This window comes from Cryptomeria japonica, chromosome 11 (assembly GCF_030272615.1).
Source record: "Cryptomeria japonica chromosome 11, Sugi_1.0, whole genome shotgun sequence".
Taxonomy (NCBI): domain Eukaryota; kingdom Viridiplantae; phylum Streptophyta; class Pinopsida; order Cupressales; family Cupressaceae; genus Cryptomeria; species Cryptomeria japonica.
Genome location: NC_081415.1, coordinates 8,845,792 through 8,871,342, shown reverse-complemented (window position 1 = coordinate 8,871,342; position 25,551 = coordinate 8,845,792). Strand labels below are relative to the sequence as shown.

Sequence of the window (25,551 nt, the reverse complement as noted above, 5' to 3'; positions counted from 1 at the left end):
CTCCTCATTGACTCCCTGAAGGGAATGAAACTGCTGCCATGGAAGACTCAGCCTCTAAATATGCAAGCCCTACCCCTTCTTTCCCTAACCTAGAGGGCGGAGCTAAGTTTTTAGTTGCGATAAGTGTTAATACGAAATTTGTGCTACTTTTGGTAAGTTTATGATTGTATGGGCAATTTTGTAAATATGCATTATCTTGTGATGTGAAGATCTCTCTTAGCAGAAGAAGTAATATCCTCTTCCCCAAGTAGATCGCTTGTCTTATGCGTTCATTGCTCTTGCTTTGTGGCTGGTTTTTGAGAACCGCTGGACACATCACGGTAATTTTGAAAGTTAAAACCATTTGGTTATTATCCACACCAATGCTGGGTGCTTTGTGAAAAGGATTTATTTGATATTGATACAACTGGACATTTAATTTAGAAATTAAAAAGAGATAAAAGGAAAAAAGACTTACAATGTCGGCAGTTGCTCTCTTGATAGCCTCAATGTTTGGACAGCATTTGCGTACATTCTAGCAATAAGGGAAAATAGAACGTTAGTTTCAGTTAGCAATCTATTATGAAGGCGACTATAAATATTGATACTAATGTAAGTAACAAAAACATCTTTAACTTTCAAGTCACAGTAAGATCCAAATGAGCACAAAACCCCTTTTAGTTCCGGAGGAGAATAAAAAAACAAGAAAATAGGTCAATTTTCCCTGAGATCTACAAGGAATTATAAGTTCTCACAATATCTATGTTGCTTTTTTTTCCTATCAGATATAAGTATTAGCTTGAAAAGAATTGTTATAAAAAGTTAAGTATTTAGCAAACATGTCATTTCTCCAAGCTTACCTGGCCTTGCCTGTGTCATAAGAGGGTCTTTTGTCCATTTCAATGACAATTATTTGTCTCTTATTGAATTATGATGTGATATAAGATACCCGCTTCAGAAAATAAATTGAATAGGATAGTAACAACTAGAATAATCTCCATCTCTAAGTTGGGAGAGCTAGTCACCTCTATTACAACCTTGGTTATTGTGCATAAAATGCAGAAACATTAACTGCATAATAAACTAATGAGGGTTTTGACCCTAGAATAATTTACCCTGAAATGAATACAGTTTCTTCATTAATGAAGGGGGCCTTATGATCATTATTGAATTTTTACAAAGCTAAGACATGAATAGAAAAGCCCTTTAGAAGATTTCATGATTGATCAAATAATCCCAGGAACACTAATTGTTATGGCAGTAGGTTGATCAACTATATTCAAACCCAATTAGGATGATCAAATGAGTGAATATTAACATTGTTAGTGCTTGTAAATGGGATTTAACAAATTAACTTGCCCATTGGGATGCCCCATAGAAAATAGTATCAAAAAACTACATTTCGCTTCATTATTCACAATTTGCAGTTCACTGGATATTCATAATAACACATTGGTTTGAACAGTCTGGGCTAGAAAAGAGTGATCTGCTTTTGCAAGGTTTTAGGGTTTATTTTTCATGTTCACAGATTGAAATTGAAAGAAGCATATGAAATGAGGAAAAAGTGATGCACGAACACAATCCATTTACACAACAGAATTTTCAGACGGAAATCCAAATAAAATACCCATGCAATGATTGTCTTTTATTATTAGATTTGGAATACTACGATTGTGCTGAATCATACTCTGTCACAGCATAGATGCCTTCAAAACAGAGATCAATCCACAATCAAATTGTTGCAGTTTACGAGAGAAAAATTTGGCAAAGGTAGCAATGGTTGACATAACCATATCCATAACTTCCCCATAATGACTAAATTATTATTTTTAAAAAAAAAGTGGATATTGCTATTTCCTCAACTGTTACTGATGGTAAAGCACCAGTTCTATTTCCTTAACAGCTACTGTTCTTGAATGGATTACTTGTTCCTTTGTTATGATTATACATCCTCAATGTGTTTTTGACATCAACTGTTGTCTTCTTTTCATAGTTCCATAGGGTCTTGGAATGGGGGATGACAGTGCTATACAAAACTTGAAAAATTAGTTATTAAAAAGTATAAGGAATAATAGATGAAACTTTGAAATATTAAACACATTGCATTGAGCAATAAAAATGCTGAATGAAAAATATATCATATTCAACATGATGATTATGTTCAAATTCAAATACAATTGGCCAATGACCCAATGCCACCTCCCATTTTTTTTTTCACTTATTACAATAATTCTTTAATGATTGATTGACTAATGAAGGTGCACATAATCAATGTTTTAAATGATACCCTGAAAATGATGGCATTATATTTTGCATGTAAATATGATAGTTTGATATTTCATTGAATGTTAATGATTTATATTGATAGTTGGATTTTACATGATTTTGTATTTGTTTGTTGTTATGTACTGATTGATGTTTCTTAGAATGTATGTAATTGATTGACAAGATTGAGCTAAATATTTCAGGAATACATCATTGCCAACACTCGAAAAGATGAAATTGTAGACCTTATTTTGTCGCAATAAAGAATTAAATAATCATGTTCAACCGATATTAGTGTAAGGCCTACTTTGAGTCCGTAAACAACACCTCTAGGTATGCAGCCTTGAAATATTAATTGAAAGGCAATAACAAAGTTTATGATAGGCTGCAAGCAGCCAAAATAATCTTCTTAATAGGTCGTGACAGACTTAGGCATGTGCGACAGCAACATAGTAATCTCTTATGCATGGTACAACCACCTTTAATAGAAAGGACGACAAGATTTCCAGATATTTATATACATAAAAACTATGCACAAGAGTATTGGTCAAGGTTAGCATGCAGTGATCCATAGTAATATCAAAACTTAGCAAGTGGTTCCCTTTATTAAAAAAGATATGGCCCACATTTAGTACAACACTCCAAGAATTGTACAAAGAGTATTCATTTGAATCGGTATCACCCTTAATAAATTTAATCAATGGTAGGGGAGAGGGACCAATAGTCATTAGGGCTAACTTTGTCAACATGTAGCTGTCACATGGAATATCGTAAGACCTCCTTTTTTTTAGAAATGTAAAATGGACACTTAACTATCTATGTAATGGGCACCCCCTGTTTGGCACTAAATTTATGTCCTTTTTACTTAGTGTAATTTTGTCAAACAGTTGGCTTGCAAGATGACTACTGGATTTTTTGGTTTTTGATTTGCAATAGGATAAATTGGATAAACTGATATATTATTGTAAAGCTTTCAAAGTTTATTCAATATAAAAACAACTAGACATATCAAATACCAAAGACAAGAAGATTAATGCTGATGGTATTTATTTAATTCCAACTTCAAGCATACAAATCAGATCTGAAGAATATTACAGACCATATGATAATAAACAAATTCAAACCTGAACTCGATGAGTATAGAACCTGCTGAAAACACTGTTCACACACTGTAGCTGCACTATTCACGGCACTGTAGCATTTTTACTATTCACGTGGCACTGTAGCAAAACACTATTCACGCGGCACTATAGCAAAACACTATTCATGCGGTACTGTAGCAAAAAACACTATTCACGTAGTATTGTAGCAAAATCACTATTCACGTAGTACTGTAGCAAAATCACTATCTTCAAATCTGCACTTTCAAACCCCTGTAAAAGCTTCATGCGAGAGCACCAGATGAAGCCCAATGTGTTTCTTGAATGAAAACACCATTAATCCTCCTGACTGTGTCTTTCAACAGCGAAGAGAATGCTAGCAAAGAGAGATTCCGTCCTCCAAGCCCAATAATCAGATCTCTACGAAATCCAACAGCATAACATTAATCTCATCCTAGCTTACCCCAAAAGAGAGCTCTCAACCTCCATTTATATCTTCTTCCTGGATGCAAAACATTTCATATCCTAAATGTGGGATAATACATTTTAGAATAAAATATTATTTCCCACAATGTACACATTAAAGGGAACTTTTAATATTTTAAACATTACTTTATATTCCCAACCTTATAATATAACGATAAAGTTAAATATTTAATTTAACTTTACACTTTATCGTTAAATATTAAAACATTGTTGATAATCTCTTTAAATCATTGTCGCCTTCAAATATTTTTTACTGATAATTATGCCAACCAGGGAAACACTAAAAATTTCAAGTCACTGCTTGGAGACTAACTTACTATAAATAGTAAGTGTCTAGAAACCTTGTCAGAGCAGCACCGATTGGCCTGAAACTGAAAACACCTAGGCCAAAACACCTCAGGATCCCACCAATGTCCTTGTTAGCCTTCGGGACCGTGTCAGAATAGGCTAACGACACCCCATATCATGTTGCGCTAAAAAGGGGACATTACAATCTACAACTAAGGTTTGAAGACATGACTCGTAATGCAACTCGTCAAAATAATGTGTCTAGTGTGAAGTGTCCAAAAAATGACTTTTTAAAGATTTGACCAAAACTTAATCTAAAAATCCCTAGTAGTTGAATAAACAAATATCATTTGTAATTAGTACAATATCATATTTTTATGTAGAATATAACTTATATGCAACTTAAATAGACCAAATGCCTATTAGTAATCATAAGTGTGTGTTATCTCTAACTTTTATATCCAACACCAAAGGACCAATAGTCGAACACAAAAAAATATTTGTTGTTATAAAAACAACATATTATTATATAAAATACAACTTATATTGAACACAAAAGGACCAATTGTTGAATGCTAAAACTTTTGGAAAATCCCTCACATTTCATGGGGAAAAACAAGGTATTTATTGTGTTCACCTTTTATATTTGTGATAAGACAAATTATTAATATGAAATACTCCAATGCATATACATTGCTACCCCAATAGTTGTACACATAAGAATAATATTTTTTCACTATGATAACAGTACTTGTTTTAGTGAGCATCTTATTTTATAAATGATAAACTTACAGTGGATAGTTATGATATTTTATTTGAAACAAAAAATGCTTTACTTCACTTGTTAATGAATGTATTTATGCCTTTTTTATATAACTGTTATCACTAAAACCTGCACCCCTATTTGCTAAGCTATCAACTCAGTAGGCTTGTGACACATGGGAATACTCCTAGGCCTGTGGGTTGCCTAAAAATTGGAGTGAGCCTCCAGAGAAAGTTGGTTCTTAGCTGGTTATCACCTATTTTTAACTATCTTAATGACTTGCTGAGAAAAGGGGAAGAAGGATTACATAAAAATGAATCTACTGTCTAACAGGTGATGCATCAAACCGAATATCTGAAAATTTGGACAAGTTGATTAACACACAAAATAACTAGTAACAAAAAGGAACTCTTGCACAACTCAAAAACTCATAACCTCTGCATTAATACTTCATAATAAGGCTGAAATATAAGAATCTCAGTAGGAGAAAAGATGCTTTCTCACAACTTGAGGTTACTCTTATAACTAGCATAACCTATGACCTGCAAATAATTAGAAATTCTTGCATATAGGTGCTGATAGAAACACAATCACACAGACAAAAGACATCACATGAACTACATCGACACTAAGCACACAATTACTAAGAAATCTGAGAAGGCAAAATGTTCTATTACTGTCAAAAGGTGTTACAAAGCTGTCAAAACTCTCTGAAACTGAGTTACAAACTCCTTTCTTCTGCAAAAGAACTCAGAAAATTACAATATGCAAGAAGCAAAAGGTAAGAACCCCCCTCCAATAATGAAACTTGGAGACATATATGCTTTCCAAAAAGCAGATAATGAATAAAATATCCCCACCTCCTCTTGGGCGAGCAGAAACATAAAGCCCACTTTTCAGGCCCTAAAACAGGTCTGAAAGGGAACACACTTGAGCAAAAGTCAAGTCAGCCCATGCCTTGCCATAAAAGCACTTGAATGCCCCAATAAATGACCCCAAAATATCTCTGACAAGCCTCCAAGCCTTCATCATTGAAAAAAATATCTCTGACTTGCCTATTAAATAAAAATAAAATAAATACCTCATAAAGTGATTTGAAATTAATCACTTACTCAAGCATTTGTTTTATTTTATGTTTACATTTAAAGTCAAAATACTATAAATGTAATGAGAAAACATATTTAATAAAGTGACTTAAAATTATCACTTTAATAAACATTTTTATTACTCCATTTATTAGTATTTTGATTTAAAGTGTAAAAAATAAAATAAAACAAATGTTTGAATAAGTGATTAATTTCAAATTACTTTAATTAATATGTATTTTTTTAAAAAACTTATGCTTAAAGTCTTCATAAAAAACATATTTATTAAGTGACTTGTTATTATAACTTAATAAATATTTACATTGAAAATAAATATTAAGTGATAATAATAAGTCACTTAATAAGCATAGACAAGGGGATGTAATTCATTTTTTCGACCCCCTTGGGCATTTTCAAGGGGCATTGAAAGGAAATAGAAAAATAAAAAATCAAGGCAAAACAAATGCCTTAGGCCATCAATGAATATAGGGTGAAAGAAAACCCTAAAAAGCTCATTCATCTTTCATCTCTTTTGACATTCGATATTTTTATTCTCTGAGGTGCCGCCATGGGAAACTTGGAGGGTTTTAGTTGGCACGAAATGGAGGAATTTTGGGCAATTTGCAGGAGGTATTGTTGTGACCATTTCACACATCGCCCCATTGCAAATGGGGACCCCTGTTTTTTGCTTTCTAGGGTTTGTTCTTTAGGTTTTTTAGGGTTTTATCCGTTAGCCTTTGCATTTTGAGTGTCGCCAAGGGGATCACCTGGATAGCAGGTCCTGCTGGAGTGATGTCCTGATCCTGAAATTTGGCTAAGTCTGAAAGTCCTGATCCTGAAATTTGGCTAAGTCTGGAAATTGAAAAACCTCCAAAAACTAGATTTTGCAATATAACTCCTGGAGGTTTGAAACCACTCTCAAACATCCTGAAAGTATATATGGAATATAACTTAAAGTATAAGTGACATTTCCTTCTATTTCCTGGAAATGTCACTTATACTTAAATGTTATATTCCATAAAAAAATTATCCTGATAGAGAGTTCAAAAAGTCAAATTTCGCTCCTAACCCTCTCAGGAGGTCCAAAGCGAATCTTGCCCCTGACCCTTCCAGAGGGTCCAAGGCCAAAATCAACCTAGGACTCATTCCTGGCCTTATTCGACCAAATTTTGATTTGCAAAGCATTTTGTTTGGACTTTGGAATTGATTGAACACCTTGAAAAATGAGTAAATGAAGAAATTTGGCCAAGATTAGGAATTTCGCTCCTGACCCTTGCTGAGGGTCTAGAGCGAAATTCATTGTAGACATCATATGCCAACACGCTTGAATTTGAAACCTTGTTCCTGGCCTTGAAAATGATCTTACCTTGCCCTGTGAAGTGGTTTGAAACTAAAAGATTGAGCAATTTAGCCTAGATTGTAAATTTTGCTCCTGACCCTTGCTGAGGGTCCAGGGCGAAAATCTTATTTAAGTTTATTTTAGCACTAATTTTGGTTAACTTGTTTTGTGCAGGGTCTCTCGGAGAGAAGATTAGACATCACTTGATGCAAATTGAAGGTTGGAAGGCATTAAAGATGATGAATTTTGGACAACAAATCAAAATCGCTCCTAACCATCTTTGAGGGCCTAGGGCGAAATTTGTGATATCCTTCATTTTCTACATTGCTTGAGCGTTGAAATTCTTAACGAATTCACCAAATTTGCTAATTTTGAGCCCTTTGGAGATTTTGAATCAAATTCATATTAAATTAAGGCATTTTGAATTTAATAAATTAATTTTTAAGCCTTGAAATTAATAAAAAATTCCCTTGGAGGCATCTAAAATTAATTTTGGAATTAAAAAAAAATTAAAAGTTGAGCGCACAAGGCATTATTTTGCCTTTATTTGACAAGTCGGCCTACTCCTTTTGAGGTTTTATTTATTATTTCACCTTTTATTTGCTAGGTCGGCCTCATGGGTAAGTGGAAGGTGAGCGCTCTATATATTGGAGGTGTTGCTTCACATTTCAAATCATTCAATCATTCCTTTAAGTGCGAAATTGGAGAGCAAATTGGACGTGCGAAATATAGCTTGTTTGGAGCGAATTTCTACTAAGTGTTGAAGACTAAGGAGGGCGAAATTCTTTTGAAGACTAATGGAGGCGTAATTCATCCAAAGGAGGACTATAAACCAAGCCTTGTCCATCAAAATCCGGTCTTCTCTCATCATTTTTTTTTTAAGGTTTTGTAGTTAAGCACTCAAAGGAGGAGGTATGAAGAATCATTTTTGAAGTTCTTATTCAAGACTTATTGTGATCCCATTGCAATTTTGTAAAGTCTAAGTCTTGAAGATCCAAATTCCATTCATTATTAATTTGAAAATGTGTAATTCTTGATTTATCATGACTTTTTTCAAATTAATATCTTAAGTTTTACCTTTGAAAGGTCTTAAATTTCATGCTTTAAGGTTTGATGCTCAAAAGACTAACTTTAATATTTTGTGTAGGCATCAAATGGAGATCCCGGAGTTGGAAAATCAAGCCAGATCAAGGACGGTCTCCTCCAAGAAGATCAAGCAAGGACAAGGGCGACCTCCTCCAGTCTAGCATCGACAAGGATGGCTTTCTTTGATCAAACATCAACAAGGGCGACCTCTTCCAATCTAGCATTACAAGGCGAGGTACATCATCATCCTGCACATCAGAGACAAAAGAAGTCAGAGAAAAGGGTTCGTTGAAGAAGCAGATAGTTCCAGATGAATTAATTAAAGCTAGCTTCTCAACAACATCAAGTTGAATATCTACCAAGTTACAAGTATCAGACGAGGTGGCATCCTAGTCATCACTTCTCCAGTCAGTGTGGTCCACCTCAGCATGTCCAGATTCAATGTACCTAACTCATGGAAGGTGGCACAAACTTCGATGTACCTACCCCAACTATCCATTGGTCGAATTTTCTAGAGAGGACATGTGTCCAATTAATACAATTTTATCATTGGTCGAGCATTAAATGTTATGTAATGGTTGTAACAAACCCTAATTAGGGTTTTCATTATTGAATCTTGGCCATTGATCTCAAATTGATCTTAGCCATCGAATTGTATTGTGGGCACTATATAAGCCCCGACTCTTCATTTGTAAAGGCAGTTGGAAGCAGTTAATAGAAGACAGATAGAGAGTAGTTAGAAGGTGATTAGCTAGTTGATAGAATAGCAATTAGAGTAGAGTAGAGAGAGAAGGCAAAGATTGTTGCCAAGAGGTTGTTGTAAAAGACTTGTGAAACTTCATTGAAGAAATGGTGAAATTTATGGGTCGATTCAACAATTTGCATGGTCTCTATACTTCTCATGTTTGATTTTATGTTATTAGATGAGTGGAAGAAATGTGTTTGATAGATGGGGAAATTCGTACATCCATACTACTAGCAGTTTGTTGATTGCAGACTTGCCTTGTGTAGTCAACTGGAATCATTCAGCTTAAGCTTAACTTCAATTGTCGCTTCTTCATTGATATGCATCAGCCTGATGGTGTCTATGCCTGCAGTGATGATTTGAACATTGTAAAGCTTTCCTTCGAAGATCGCACTAACCTTGTGGAGATGGTCCTGGGATGTCAAAACAAGATCTAGTTAGAATTTCATCAAAGATCATTCATTGCTCCTACATTCTTAGTGTTAGGATTAGATCCTTTCCTCGCCCTCATCTTTTTTCCTTTTTTTTCAAGTCAAAGCTAGTAAAATCTTGTGTTCCAGCAATATTCAAAGCAAATCAGAAGTTCAGTCATCAAGTGTAAGTCCCCTTGTGATTCCAACAAATCACATCATACCACAAAGAGCTTATCCACATGTAGAGATCCTACAACGAAGAACCTTGAAGTCACCCTAATTGATCCTTTTTGCGATATCTTCAGCATTCAGAGGCTTTACTCAAGAGAGGATAAGGTACCTTTAGGTATTTTATTCTGTGTTTGATAGTGTACAAAATACACGTCAACAGGTATCTATCTCTAAATCAGCAGGCCGCCATGATTGATCTTCTGTACAAAATGTGGAAGATTTTTTGGAACAAGATTTTGTAGGTTGAAGGGCACATTTTGACATTTTCCAAGAGCTGAATAGGTGTCGCCATGAGAGTTTCACCTCCTTGGTTCAAAATATGGAATTGATAATCGATTTCTGTAATGTCCCCTTCCTTGTGATGTTGCATTCAGTGGTCCATTGGCCTATTCTAGAGACCTGTAAGCTATGTGGAAAGGTGAATTAAGGGTTCCCATGTTCCTTGGAGTTCCGACCAGACTTGTCAGGGGTGGAATGTGAACTTACTATTTTTAGTAAGTTAGGGTTTGGCCGTCGGGATGGTTCAGAGTTGCTAAGCTCGCCAAGATCTTTCTCTGGTTGCGAAGATAACGATTTTCAGAGCATTATTTCATGACTTACTATTTTTAGTAAGTGGCAGTTTGGGGCATTCTATTTTTGGCAGTCCTGGATTTGGTCCTGTTCTAGCACAATTAAGTGATCCTCATTGCTCAGCCTCATCCAGATTTTGTTGATAATCAGTACTGGAGTTATAAGCAATTTAATTAAATATTATTCCTTATCCTAAGGTTATTATTTAATTATTTTATTACTGATTGATGTTATGGGGAATTGTGCAGAAATTGATATTTTTCCTAAGTCTTGCCTAGGCGAATTATTTAATGGATATAAGGAGACTTATTTTTGATATACTCCAAAGTTATATCATCCCAAAATCGTGGTCTTCTTCCTCGACGCGATTTTTGGTCTTGGGAAGTGGGCGCCACTTTGGGTCCACCACATGAAATGAAACACAGTTTGAATGAGGAGAATTTGGAGGCAGTTTCATTTGAATTTCAGTCTTGAAAAGCTATATAAACAGGTGTTTGGCTCCTCATTTGTTATCCAGAGAAAATATATCGTTATGCTGTCGGAATGACTCTCAACTTCTTCGAGGGTGAATACCTCCTAGATCTTTCCTTCCGGTTTCGAGTGTGAGACATCACTCCTAGTTGTGGTTCGAAGTTGTGAGCTATTTGGTGATTTTTGGGTGTGTTGGTGAAGAGTTGTGTGTTGCTTGTGTGTGTTGGCTGGAAGTGTATTTTGCTCGTAGCTATCTGTGTGTTGAGTGCATCATTCTGGGTGAGGGCTTGTTGGAAGCGTATCGGAGAGACAATAATTCTCCTACATTGGTGTGGAATTTGGAGAACTCTCCAATTTACAGTTGCAAATTGAACTATTCAGCCAAAACACCATTTCTAGAATTGCCTTGGATTGCGTGCATCGCAGTTGTTGCTCTCTAGTCGCAGTTTTAAGGTGTTGATTTGATTGTTTATGTCATATGCTTCTTTTGCATTTGGTTTGGCATGATTCCATTCAGTTTTGAGAGAGTTACAAGCATTTTAGTGGGTTTTGGGATGGTCGGTTCTGTGTTTTCATTGTATCTGATTTTAGAACAGCAAGTAGTGTTTATGGTGAGAGTATGTTAGTGAATTGTTGAGATATGTACTTCATTCTATCTTCTTTCACATCTCTATCTTTGTAAGAATTGCTTCAGTAGTACTGACCAATTCATTCTATGCTGCATTTCCTGCTAAACAAGTGGAAGAGGATAGCTTAGCCGCCTGTATGTTTTGTAATTCAGTTTTGTCTTCACACTAAGCAAGTGGTTGAGTGATATTGTCCTCTCATTGAACTATGCGGTTGAGTGATAGATTTATGTAAAAGTCCTCCCGGTGCATAAGCGGTAGAGTGATTTGGTTTTGTTATGCTCTTGTTGCCTTGGCTGGTTTACCACCAAGTTCGTGTTCTTCATCTCGCTGAAAAGTGGAAGGGGCTGGCTTGCCGCCCAGTATTGTATTTGCATTGTAATTTCTAGTGGATTAGTGAGCTAACGAACCCCTTATCACAGTATGCTCTCACCTTCCCACATTGGGCTCTTGGTGATTAGAAAGTGGAAGGGTTACTTTTTCAGTAGCATTGGGATTATATTTCCTAACTTTAACGGGTGCATTGTAATATTTGTTGTGCTTGAAAACCGAAAAAATAAGTGGGAATATTACAATTTCTTGACCACATGTATACCATTTCACGTGTGCATTCTTGTTACACAAAGTAAATCGAGTTTTTTTTGCATTTTGCTTTTGGAAAAAGACTATGAATGATATGGGATTGCTGTATGGTGTTTTCCCTTGCATTTATTGTGTTCGATTCGAACTGGAAGATGTGCTTGAAAACCAGTGTCATAATTATCACTGCCTGTGATTTCCGTTTTTGTGTGTTCTTGTGCTTTTTGGCGGCCATAACTTGCTATTAATTGGGCTACGAATCTGCTCCATTTTATATAAAATCGGCCCCTTTAATGGCTGGGACTGCTTTTGTTATTATCTTATCAGCATATGTCTGCTTTGTAACAGTCATTCTTTATCATCGCATCTGCTGGAGATGACTGCTTGCAGTGTAATGAAGGACTGCAATCTTTTTGTTCTTATGTATTGAGCTCAAGCCTATACATATAATGACAGTGTACTAAAAAATAACTCAGGAATCTGTGTATTAGCTGTTCTTTTCATTGCCAATCAGCCCCAATGACTGCTCTTGAGATTAAATTTGTATCTCCCCTTGTGTAATATGGCTGCAAACTAATCATTTTTCAGTACTCTTTTACTATACTTCTCTGTGTTCAACATGGATCTTTGTCATAAAGATGAATGAACTGCTCTTTGATAATATCAAATAGAACTGTTAAATATAATCACCTCACTGTAGCATGATTTAAACTTCAATGTCAACCCCTTGTTGCTAAGATAACTATCTTTGCTCAGTATGCATATTTGGAATGAAGGCATTATTGTTGATTTTAACACTTTCAGATTAACTAAAACTCAGAAAATCAGAATTTGTTTACTGATTAGATTAATTAGATTAGAAATTTATAGTTTTCAGATTTAAGCATAGTACAGAAAAAGAATGAAATAGAGACAAGACACAGTTACCCTGGGAAAACCTCCTAGGAGGAAAAACCCAGCCAGAAAAGATCCTCAGATCTGATTATGGTTTAGATTCATATGATGATTACACACTTATCTGGAGTACAGATGTTGCTGTCACAATAAGGATGGCATAGCAATCTACAAGATTAGCTCACTGACAGAGATCATGATTTGCAATCCTTCCAAACTGATTTGCTATGCATAAACAAGGGTTCGCAACACCTTCAACTGGTTCACAATTCTTCTATGGGGTTTGCTGAGCCTTCAATGGAGTGCGCTATCTTCTAATGATGATCTGCTGCCTTCTATGTGTATTTCGCTGAACATGAAGATGATAGAAGCAATCGCTACCTCAATGTATATATTTCGCATGCCTTTTAAAATTGAATGAATTTTATTGTTATGAGAGGTATGTGCTTATTTATATGAGGAGCAATACCTCTAACATGTCGACTTGCCTTGTAGATTGAACCTTTTAATTTAATTAATTTATTTAATGCGAAATGGATAGGGTTGGCCCTATCAAGATTGCGTGTTGGGTTTGAGTGTAGCGTGGAGACCTTTTAGGAGAAGCCGAGAGGTATAGGGCCTAGCCCTACACGTTGGAGAAGGGGTTGGCCCCCTTAGGTGGATTCCAATGTTGCCCAAGGCAATTGGAATCCGCCATCCCTAATTACAAACAACAATTATTTCATTGTGATTCCATTATTTTGTACTCTATACCAGCCTGATGCACTTGTCCCCTTTTAATTCATTTGCTAACCTGTAGCACGCCGGGCTCAACCCTTGTGGGAGCCCATTTGACCCCACGTGCTAAAAATGAACATGATTAGATCTGTAGCTGCACATAAAGAAAACATGTTAGAAATAATATGCCTATGCGTGATGATTTTCTTGATTCTCTTGGACACCTAAAATATGCATCTCCTTTGCAGTGCACATCAAGACTGACTTATACATGTATAACTGAATGTTCATGCATAGTGTATGACCTTTCATTGCTTAGAACATAGTTCTAACTCATTGCCTATCGTTTAATGCAGGAAACAGGAGCACTAAGGACCTGGGGAAGCTAGGAGTAGCAGGACAACACTAACAGATTTATGGATCAGCCAACAAGCACCAGTCATTCAAGCAATGACTGGTCACCCTCTAGACATGCATTCTTTAGCATTTACTCATTCATGTATAATTTAGCTTTCATGTGCATCATGCATTTGAATGAACAAGGTCAGTCTCACGGTTTATTGTGTGAGACATGCATTCTATCTTTTTAATAAAGATTACATCTCTTCAGAAAGACTTGCCTAGTCTTTCTATGCTTCGTACATTTATATCAATGAAATGATTTTATTTTACAATCTTTGCTTCTGCAATCTCTTGAGGTTATTTCATTTGTACTTGAATGCAACATAGGGAGGCTATGAAAAATACCACTCGCTCAAAAATTCAATGGCTCTACTTGATTGAGCTTGTAGGTGAAAATTTGGTAACATTTTTGGTGACATCTACTATATGTTTGGCTGCTACACATTATGACCAGTGGCCTAAACCTATCCATTGGGGACAAAGTCATTTAGCAAACTTAAAATCAGATTTGGGAACAACCTTATGCACTGCTGTAACTCACTAGATCAAAACATGACACCTTGGAAACCCAGGAAACACTAAAAACCTCTGGCTCAAACAACTAACTGTGCTGAACAACACTTAGAGGAATTGAAAACCTACATCTAAACTAAAGTGCAACAGCACTTTTAAAACAAAAACTCCTAAGCTACTCTAACCAACCATGGTAGTGTCAACGGAGTTATTTTAGAATGGCTGGTTAGAGTAGCTTAGGAGTTTTTGTTTTAATAAGTGCTGCTGCACTTTAGTTTAGATGTAGGTTTTCAATTCCTCTAAGTGCTGTTCAGCACAGTTAGTTGTTTGAGCTGGAGGTTTTCGGTGTTTCCTGGGTTTCCAAGGTGTCATGTTTTGATCTAGCGAGTTACAACAGTGCATGAGGTTGTTCCCAAGTCTGATTTTAAGTTTGCTAAATGACTCTGTGCCCAATGGATAGGTTCAGGCCACTGGTCATAATGTTTAGCAGGCAAACATATAACAAATGTCGCCAAAAATGTTACCAGATTTTCACCTATAGGCTCAATTAGGTAGAGCCATTGTGTTTCTGAGCAAGTGGTATTTTTCATAGCCTCCCTATGTTGCATTCAAGTACAAATGAAATAACCTCAAGAGATTGCAGAAGCAAAGATTGTAAAATAAAATCATTTCATTGATATAAATGTACGAAGCATAAATAATGCTTATTAAAATGATAGAATGCATGTCTCACACAATAAGCCGTGAGATTGACCTTGTTCATTCAAATGCATGATGCACATGAAAGCTAAATTATACATGAATGAGTAAATGCTAAAGAATGCATGTCTAGAGGGTGACCAGTCATTGCCTGAATGATTGGTGCTTGTTGGCTGATCCATAATTCTGTTGGTGTTGTCCTGCTCCTCCTAGCTTCTCCAAGTCCTCAGTGCTCCTGTTTCCTGCATTAAACGATAGGCAATGAGTTAGAACTGTGTTCTAAGCAATGAAAGGTCATACACTATACATGAACATTCACTTATACATGTATAAGTCAGTCTTAATGTTCACTGCAAAGGAGATGCATATTTTAGGTGTCCAAGAGAATCAAGAAAATCATCACGCCTAGGCATATTATTTCTAACATGTTTGCTTTATGTGCAGCTACAGACATGATCATGTTCATTTTTAGCACGTGGGGTCAAATGGGCTCCCACAAGGGTTGAGCCCAACGTGCTACAGGTTAGCAAATGAATATAGGGGGACAAGTGCCATCAGGATGGTATACAGTACAAACTAATGGAATCACAATGAAATAATGCCTTCATTCCAAATATGCATACCGAGCAAATATAGTTATCTTAGCAACAAGGGGTTGACATTGAAGTTTAAATCATGCTACAGTGAGGTGATTACATTTAACAGTTCCATTTGATATTATCAGAGAGCAGTTCATTCATCTTTATGACAGAGATCTATGTTGAACACATAGAAGTATAGTAAAAGAGTACTGAAAAATGATTAGTTTGCAGCCATATTACACAAGGGGAGATACAAATTTAATCTTAGGAGCAGTCATTGGGGCTGATTGGCAATGAAAAGAACAGCTAATACACAGATTCCTGAGTTATTTTTCAGTACACTGTCATTATATGTATAGGCTTGAGCTCAATACATAAGAACAAAAAGATTGCAGTCCTTCATTATACAGTGCAAGCAGTCATCTCCAGCAGATGCGATGATAAAGAATGACTGTTACAAAGCAGAGATATGCTGATAAGATAATAACAAAAGCAGTCCTAGCCATTAAAGGGGCCGGTTTTATATAAAATGGAGCAGATTCGTAGCCCAATTAATAGCAAGTTATGGCCACCAAAAAGCACAAGAACACACAAAAACGGAAATCACAAGCAATGATAATTATGACACTGGTTTTCAAGCACATCTTCCAGTTCGAATCAAACACAATAAATGCAAGGGAAAACGCCATGCAGCAATGCCATATCATTCATAGTCTTTTTCCAAAAGCAAAATGCAGAAAAAAACTCGATTTACTTTGTGTAACAAGAATGCACACCTGAAATGGCCTACATTTGGTCAAGAAATCAATTATCATTTCCAGATTTCGAACCAAGGAGGAGAAACTCTCATGGCGGCACCTATTCAGCTCTCAAAAAACGTCAAAATGTGCCCTTCGACCTGCAAAATCTTGTTCCAAAAAATCATCCACATTTTGTACAGAAAATCAATCATGGCAGCCTACTGATTTAGAGTTAGATACCTCCTGCAAATTGCCCAAAATTCCTCCATTTCGTGCCAGCTAAAACCCTACAGGTTTCCCATGGTGGTGCCTCAAAGAAAAAAAATATTGAATGCCAAAAGAGATGAAAGATGAATGAGCTTTTTAGGGTTTTCTTTCACCCTATATTCATCGATGGGCTAAGGCATTTGTTTTGTCTTGATTTTCTATTTTTCTATTTCCTTTCCATGTCCCGTGAAAATGCCTAAGTGGGTCGAAAAAATGAAAGACATCCCCTTGTCTATGCTTATTAAGTGAATTATTATTATCAATTAATATTGATTTTCAATGTAAATATTTATTAAGTGATAATAAGAAGTCACTTAATATATATGTTTTTTATGAAGACTTTAAGCATAAGTTTTTTTTTAAAAATAAATAAAAATACATATTAATTAAAGTAATTTGAAATTAATCACTTAATCAAACATTTGTTTTATTTTATTTTTTACACTTAAAATCAAAATACTAATAAATGGAGTAATAAAAATGTTTATTAAAGTGATAATTTTAAGTCACTTTATGAAATATGTTTTCTCATTACATTTATAGTATTTTGACTTTAAATGTAAACATAAAATAAAACAAATGCTTGAGTAAGTGATTAATTTCAAATCACTTTATGAGGTATTGTTGATGTGTCTTTTGTACACGACCAAACACACAATAAAATACCCAGAGGTATCTTATCCTCTCTTGAATAAAGCTCCCCGAATGCTGAAGATTTCACAAAAGGATCAATCGGAGAAACTCCAAGGTTCTGTTATGTAGGTTCTCTACTCGTCGATAAGCACCAGTGGTTGTTGTGTTTGCTGTTTTACGAGGGGCCTTACGTACTTTTTAAAGAAAGCTTATTCTTGCAACTACTTTTCAATGAGGAAACTGAATTCTCCTAACTTTACTTGATGTTTCAAAAAAAGGCAAAAGATAAGGGTTTTAAGGAGGTGATACTAAACTAAGCCTAGGAATGACTAAATGAGGAGTGGTCTTGGTAAAACTCTACCAATTTCAGTATTGCCAAAAGATTACAATTCTATTGGAATTGGTGCGATCTTCTAAGGGGATTCAATGATTTTCGAATCATCAATGGGATAGATACTATCACTAAGATACATATCAATATCTCCAATAATGATTGAACTCTTAAACAATCTTAATATCTCCAGTTGACCACACAAGGCGCGCTTACAATCAATAAGGAGCTAGTGGTTTGGACTATGAGTTTTACCAAAGATCAAACACAACATTCGTCCTTCAATCTAATTCTAAAATTGAAGTACTATTTCCACTAAGAGTGATTCAAGAAGATAAACAACCATGAAAACAGCCACAAGGATTGCAATAAAACACCATAACTTCAATATTTTATTGATCTCATAGCAAAATAAAACAACAATCGTTCAACTTTCTCTCTTCACTACTTCTTTCTCTGCTGCTAACAATCTTAATCTTTTTTTTTCTCCTTTTTCTCTAACTCCCTTCTTTGGCTTGGATATAACTCATTAGGCTTCTCCTGATCATCTTCCAGTCCAAGTTAGCATTCACTTCAAGGTTTTGTGAAGAAAAAAGGGTCTTGTATGAATTTCGCTCTGGAACCTTTGGAAGGGTCAGGAGCGAAATCCTTGTCTTGGTCAAAAATCCTTCACTCTTTCACATTCTATCACTTCAAAAGGCAAAGATACATCATTTACCCCCGCCATGTCCAAGGAACAAGACTTTTAGTGCAAACAAAGAGGAAAAAGGTCTCTTCTAAGAATTTCGCTCTAGACCCTTTGGAAGGGTCAAGAGCGAAATTCTAGTTTTGCTTGATTTCCTACCTCTTTCATCCAATCCATCTTCAAAATTTGGTCAAATTTTCTCTCCTCTTGCCACATCCAAGTCCATTTGCCATCCACTTGGCTCCAAAATTTTCATTTTCAATGCCTTAGGCCAAAATTGAGGGTCAAATGAGGATTTCGCTTTGGGCCCTTTGGAAGGGTCAGGAGCGAAATCCTAGTTTTGAGCTAATCTTTCCCCTCTTTTCTCCTTTTCATGTCTAGGACATAACTTGTTAGGCCTCCTTTGACCTCTATCAAGCTCAACTTGGCATCCATTTGGAGACTTCGTGAAGAAAAATAGGGTTTTCTATGAATTTCGCTCTCGACCCTTTGGAAGGGTCAGGAGCGAAATTCACCTTAGGCTATAATCTTGACTTCATTGCCTCACATTTCTTCATTCAAACAAGCATTTTGCCATCATTCAAGCCTAGGAATGGGTTTACTCACAGTTTGGGTCAAGGTGGAGTATCTTGTGGAGGAATTCGCTCTGGACCCTTTGGAAGGGTTAGGAGCGAAATTCTTGTTCTTTGGTTCAAAATCTTTACCTTTTTCACCCATCATGCCTTAAATAGCTTCCTGAATCTTCTCTTTGTCACTGGCTCTATTCAGTCGACTCCGACTCGATAAAAGACAAGACTTTGACTAAAAAACCAACAACCCTGACCTATCCTGAAGTACAACCTATATCCCTTTTTGCACAATTTATCCATTTTCCATCTCTTGAGAGGCAGGATCCTTCTAAGATAACACTAGGGTTCAAGGCAGACAACATATGACTTCTCCAATCCCAGGTCAAATTTAGCTCTGAATGTTGAGACAAGGACCAGCTAGGACTCGAACCTAGTACCTTCCATACGCTGTTGGAGTGCTCTACCACTGAGCTACTGGCCCCTCTTGGACCAGTCCATCATCGGTCCGGGTGTGGCTTATTTCCACCACCAACACCCCCCCTTAAGCCACACCTCTCGTGTGCTTGGGGGTCCTAGCCTGGACCTGGCTTTGATACCATGTTGAGACAAGGACCAGCTAGGACTCGAACCTAGGACCTTCCATACGTTGTTGAAATGCTCTACCATCGAGCTACTGGCCCCTCTTGGACCAGTCCATCATCGGTCCGGGTGTGGCTTATTTCCAACACCAACACTGAAAGAAACCCTGGATGAGCTCTCCGAAGGAAACCCTAATCTACCCAGCCCAGGCGACCACTAACTCACTCAATACACCTAGCAAGCAAAGAAAAACCTAGCTAAGAGAAAGCAAAACCAACGATAAAAGAGGAGGTCCCCATCCTGATGGGGCACAACATCTGGCGACACCACTAAGAATGTTCACAAACATTTGAGAATCAATCCATCTTCGGGAATATTCGGAGAATCTCCCTCAACAAATAAGAAGTTAAAACGAATTTACAAGAAGAGACTTTCATATTGAGATAGAGTACTAAGTCCACGGTTATCCATGTGTGTGCAATGCGTCAATGACTCAATTCCTCTCAACAAGACAATCATGATCTCCGGGTTCCCTCGTGATTAGCTATGTAGTTTATCTAAACCTCAAAAGCATCCTAGATAGAGCCTCGCTGCGAGTCAGATGTCCATAGTCCCGACGAGGTTATCACCGGAATCTCACGAACATTGCTCCATTGCCAGCCAGGCTTCCATAACCCTGATGGAGTTACTCGCATATTCCCATTAGCCAATTTTGATATTTCATTTCATTTTATTTTTTCTTGATTTTTCTTTCATTTTCCATCATACCTTTTTTCTTTTATTGCTTTCTCATTCCGTCAATTCCTTTGGCTCATAAGCAATGAGGCTTACTAGGGTTTGAGAGTTTCGGTGGCGCTGAAGCCAGATTTTGGATTTTTCACTAACCACAACTTAGCTTGAAAACCATAACGACTCTGAGATTATTAGTGTGAAAGATATAATAACCGAAGGACACTAGTATCTTACTTCACTGCAAATATTTGTGTCCTAGAAGACTTCATGATTAAGCAAATGAAACGAACAATCTAGCAGAATGTCAGTGTGCTTTATAACAAAAATCGCCCTTTTCAGATGGATACCCCTCAAAACAAGCAAACTAACCAAACTAAGACGCAAAAACCACTTAACTAAGACCAAAACAAAGACTAAAGAAATCCCAAAACACACCACACATCAACCCAAGCAAACCGAACTCAAAAGGAATCTAGGCTAACTATATACAAAGGTGGACCTCTTGAACTTTAGGACTAGAAATAATGCTTGAGATACCTCCCATTGACAGGTAATGGGACATCTTCCCCAGTTAAGGTCTTCAACTTGAATGCATTCTCTCCTAGTATCTCAGAGATCTGATAAGGGCCCTTCCATAGTTTATCAAATTTATCGTGCTCACCTTTCTTTTCGTGTGCTTTATCCTAGTATAGGACAAGATTTGAGATCCTGAACGCTTTGATTCTCGCCTGTCTATCAAACAATCTTTTGACAACCCCTTGATGCTTCGCAAAATTCTCTAAAGCTTGATATCTCTTTTCTTCAAGATTCAGGAGTTGTGTCAGCCGAGCTTGCACAACGTCGGTGTCTCCCATGTATTCTTGGATAAACCTTAATGTTGGGATTCTTAACTGCATTGAGAATACCGAATCTTGACCATAAACTAGGAAGTAGGGCGAAATCCCTAATGAGGTTTTGGTCTTGATCCGATTTGCCCTTCGATTTGCCCAAAGGGCAAATCTTAGTTGGGTATGCTATTCTCTCGGACTTCTCTCTAACAATTTCTTGATTACAATGAGCAGATTTTTATTTGAAGATTTGGCTAACCCATTACCCTGAGGATAATAATTGGATGAAAATTTAAAGGTTATACCATATTCAAAAGCCCAATTTGAAAATCTTAATGATGTGAAGGCATAACCGTTATCGCAAACCAACGCGTAAGGACAACCAAATCTTGTAATAATTGTTTTCCTCGAGGAATTTAATCACAGCCTTAGTAGTGCATACCTTAAGAGCTTGAGCCTCAGACCATCTGGTACAATAGTTAGTTGCAGTGATGATATACCTATGTTGCGCCGATGATGAAGGGTTGATGACACCAATAAAATCCATTCCCCATTTCACGAATGGTCTTGCTTCGATCATTGGATTGAGTGGCATGGTAGGATTCCTTTCTCTGAAAGCGACGACTTGGCAAGTATGACAAGTCTTGACATGATCAAATGTATCCTTGAATAGTGTGGGCCAATAATATCCTGCTCTCAAAATTTGATGAGCCGTGGCTAGGTTAGCACCATGCTTTGTACCGAACTTCGAGTGAAAGTGTTCAATTATCTGTTTCGCTTCTTCCCTGCCAACACACCTTAGATATACTCCATGATTTCTGCGATATAAGACGAAACCTTGAAGCATATAATGCTGAGACTTTAACCTCAATGCTCTCTTCTGAGTAGGTGTCATATGAGCAGGGCACTTCTGATTGAGCAAGTCACAATTTCCTTGTACCATTCATCTGGGGTGACATCATCCAATTCATATACCTGCTGAACTAACTCGGGCCCGTCAACTGCCAGTGTCTGTGCTAGGGCTTGTCCTCGAACAAGTTTCATGGGTTGGATTTCAATATCAAATTCTTGGATGATGGCGACCGACTTACGTCCTCTCTCCTAGTTCATTTTGCATGAGGGTTTTCACGGCTGCATCTGGTACAATTGCATATATTTTGGCCCTCAAAAGGTATTGTTTGAATTTTTTGATGGTTTTAACCAACGCATAGGCCTGTTTTTCAATATTAGGGTATCTGAGCTCTGCATCCTTCAAAGGGGTGCTCATGAATGCAATCGGGTTCTCATCTCTTTCTTCACTCCTTTGTGTGAGGATAGCCGCACAAGTATATTCGGAGGCAAATGAATACAGGTAGAAGGGCTTCATATAGTCAGGATTGATCAGTACTGGAGCCTCTGCGATTGCTGACTTTATTTCCCCGAATGCTCTCTTCGCTGGTGCTGTCCATTCTATCTTGGTGTCTTTCTTTAACATCTCATTCAATGGTCTAACTATCTCGACAAATCCTATGATAAATTTTCTGACAAAATTGATCTTGCCAAAGAATGATTTAAGCTCTTTCTTGCTGGCTGGTAGGTTAATGGTTGATATAGCCTTTACTCTGTTAGGATCAATGGAAATACCCTTTTTTGATATGACATGGCCTAACAATTTTCCTTCTGTTACTCCAAATATGCATTTTTTAGGATTGAGGAAAACACCATATCTTCCACATCTCTGGAAAACCTTTCTCAAATCATCCACATGATCCTCCCTTCTCCTGGAGAAGACTGTGATATCATCCATGTATATGATGATGCATTTCCCTATCAAGCCCTTGAAAGCGATATCCATAGCTCTCTGAAATGTGGCGCTGACATTGATGAGTCCAAAAGGCATTCTTTTATATGCAAATGTTCCCCACTTGGTAGTGAAAGCGATCTTCAATCGATCCTCAGGTTCTAGTAACACTTGATTATAACCCGAATATCCATCCAAAAATGACATCATTTGTGATCTGTTAACAATTTGTAACACTTCATCTAGTGATGGCAGTGGATAATTATCCTTCTTTGAAGCTCGGTTGAGATTTCTGAAGTCGAAACACAATCTGATCTCTCCATTCTTTTTCCTAACAGGGACTAGGTTGGTGACCCACGTTGAATGTCTTACTGGAAAGATGATTTTGGCCGAGAGCAACTTTTTAACCTCTTGATATATCAATGGTTCCAATAAGGGATTAACCGGCCTTTGTCTTTGTCTGAATGGTTTGCTTCTTGGTTTCAAAGGGATTGTATGAGTGATGATTGCAATGTCATAAGTTTTGAGATCTTCATAGCTCCAAGCAATGACATCTGGGAAATCCCTCACATTTTTCAATATACCTTCTCTTTCCTACGAAGTACAGGTCTTTCCGATGAGAACATTTTTAATTTCTTTGTTGTCACCAACATTGATGGTGTCCCATGCATTTCCTTCCATGTTATGGCCTTTCACCTCCCTTAATTTGTCAGGGTCAAAGATTTTTTCTAATTCCACCATTCCCTTTGGGATAGTGTTTGTTTTTAAATTCAGGACTTCTTTTGCATCCAGTTCTGCCCCTTCCACTTCTTCTTCATCGATGATTTGGGCTAAGAAGACATCTGTGTTAGTCAGGAAATCCAATATGTGCTTGTTATCTTCAAAGACCTGCAAGTTGGTGATGTTGTCGGGAACTGAAGGTATTGGGGTCAACTCTACTGTGAACTTCTTCAGTCCTTCCATGGCAAGTGGAACCAAAGAGTTGGTGGCTTGGGCAAGAGAATTAGCTACCTGATTCTGATGTTTGTATATGGACTTGATATTGAAGGCATCGAAACTTTCAATGAGATCCCAAACTCGGTTTCGGTACCTAGTCAGCCTTTTGTCATGGCACACATACTGCTTCTTGATTTGCCTTATTAGTATTTCTAAATCTCCATATACTTGCAATATTTTAGCCTTCTTTCTGATGGCTAGCAATAACCCATGAATCACGGATTCATATTCGGCAACATTGTTAGTGCATGGGAATTGTAGTCTATGGGCGGCGAGGTAGGTTTCTCTTGACGGACTGATCAGTTCAAAGCTGACTCCCGATCCTTGTTTGGATTTAGATCCATCAAACCTTAGTGTCCAAATTAGATTCTCCTGGTCTTCTAACTCTTCCTCCTCTTGGCTTTCTTCTTCTGAGGAACGTCAACTTTCGGGGCTTCAATTTCTTCTATAATCAATGCCTGTGGGACCCTCTTGTATACTTGTTAATGCAGTCTTGCACATAGCACAAGATAATTCTGAATGGACAACATTATGTATCCTGCACCAGTTGGGGAGGAGCAGATCTCGAACAGATGCTAAGTTGCCAAGTTGCATACTTTGTTGCACATTCTTGTGGACAAATTTTCTAAAATTCTCAAACATTCCATCGTCATCTTGGTCAGATCCTTGATCACTTTCCACAATAACTTCTGTAGATTCCATCACCTCTTGTTTACTACCCCTCTCTTGCAGATCCTGTATCATCAAGACCTCTTCTACTTTAGGTTTGTATGTCCGCAGATCGGTTTCTAAGAATAGGACCTCATTATCTTCTCCATACTCAGTTATCATGAGTCAATCTTGGAGTACTGTCGATTTTGATCTGGTTTGGAACTCCTCTCCAAGGTAGCCACATATGTGCAAAGTCCGTTGATACATATCCATTCAACTTTCACAACCAATCTCTACTTAGGAGCATACCATATGTATCAAGTATATCCACAACTGATATGTCTATGAAATTTTGGACCCTTGTGTCTGCTGCCAACTACATGTGGATATTATTCAATTCTCCCATAATTGGAACCTCCGTCTTGTCCAACTGAGTGACCTTCCTTCTGGTGGGTGCAGGAGTCATACCTAATTTCTGACAGACGGCCAGGGGCATTACATTACTAGAAGCTCCTAAATCATATAGACAGTTGTGCAATAGTTTTCCAAAGATTCTGAATGATAGCAGGAATGGGGCTGGCTCATCTTTTCCTTGACAAAGAATTGACGAGTCCTCATCATGTTCTTGATTTTTTATTTCATTGACCTTTGGATTGCCATTCTTTTCTGAAGTTTCTTCCTTTGAATTTTCTGCTTTCTTTGAGGACTTCCCTTTCTTTATCACATCCTTCTTAGTAACAATCTCCTTTTCGGGAAGGATCTGGCTTGAAGTGAGGCTTTCTTTGATGGTGGGTTGGATTTTCTTAACATCGCCTCTTTTAAGTAACACCTTTCCTTCTAACATATCCTCCTTAGCTGGAAAGGATATGGTCTGGGCCATACATTCGTCCTCCTCCGACTGCTGCTTGTTACCAACTTCATCTTGAACC

At 37.1% G+C, this 25,551-nt stretch overlaps 1 protein-coding gene across 5 annotated transcripts in view; it reads right to left on the bottom strand.

Moving 5' to 3' along the window:
- The window catches only part of LOC131050724 (phosphoglucan phosphatase DSP4, amyloplastic), a 159,802-nt gene that overhangs the window by 37,801 nt on the left and 96,450 nt on the right, over nt 1-25,551 (bottom strand). For all 5 annotated transcript variants that reach the window (XM_059213786.1, XM_059213784.1, XM_059213785.1 and 2 more), the window contains exon 10: nt 458-514. In XM_059213786.1, the coding sequence (XP_059069769.1) occupies nt 458-514 (57 nt within the window). The remainder of the gene's footprint in view (nt 1-457; nt 515-25,551) is intronic.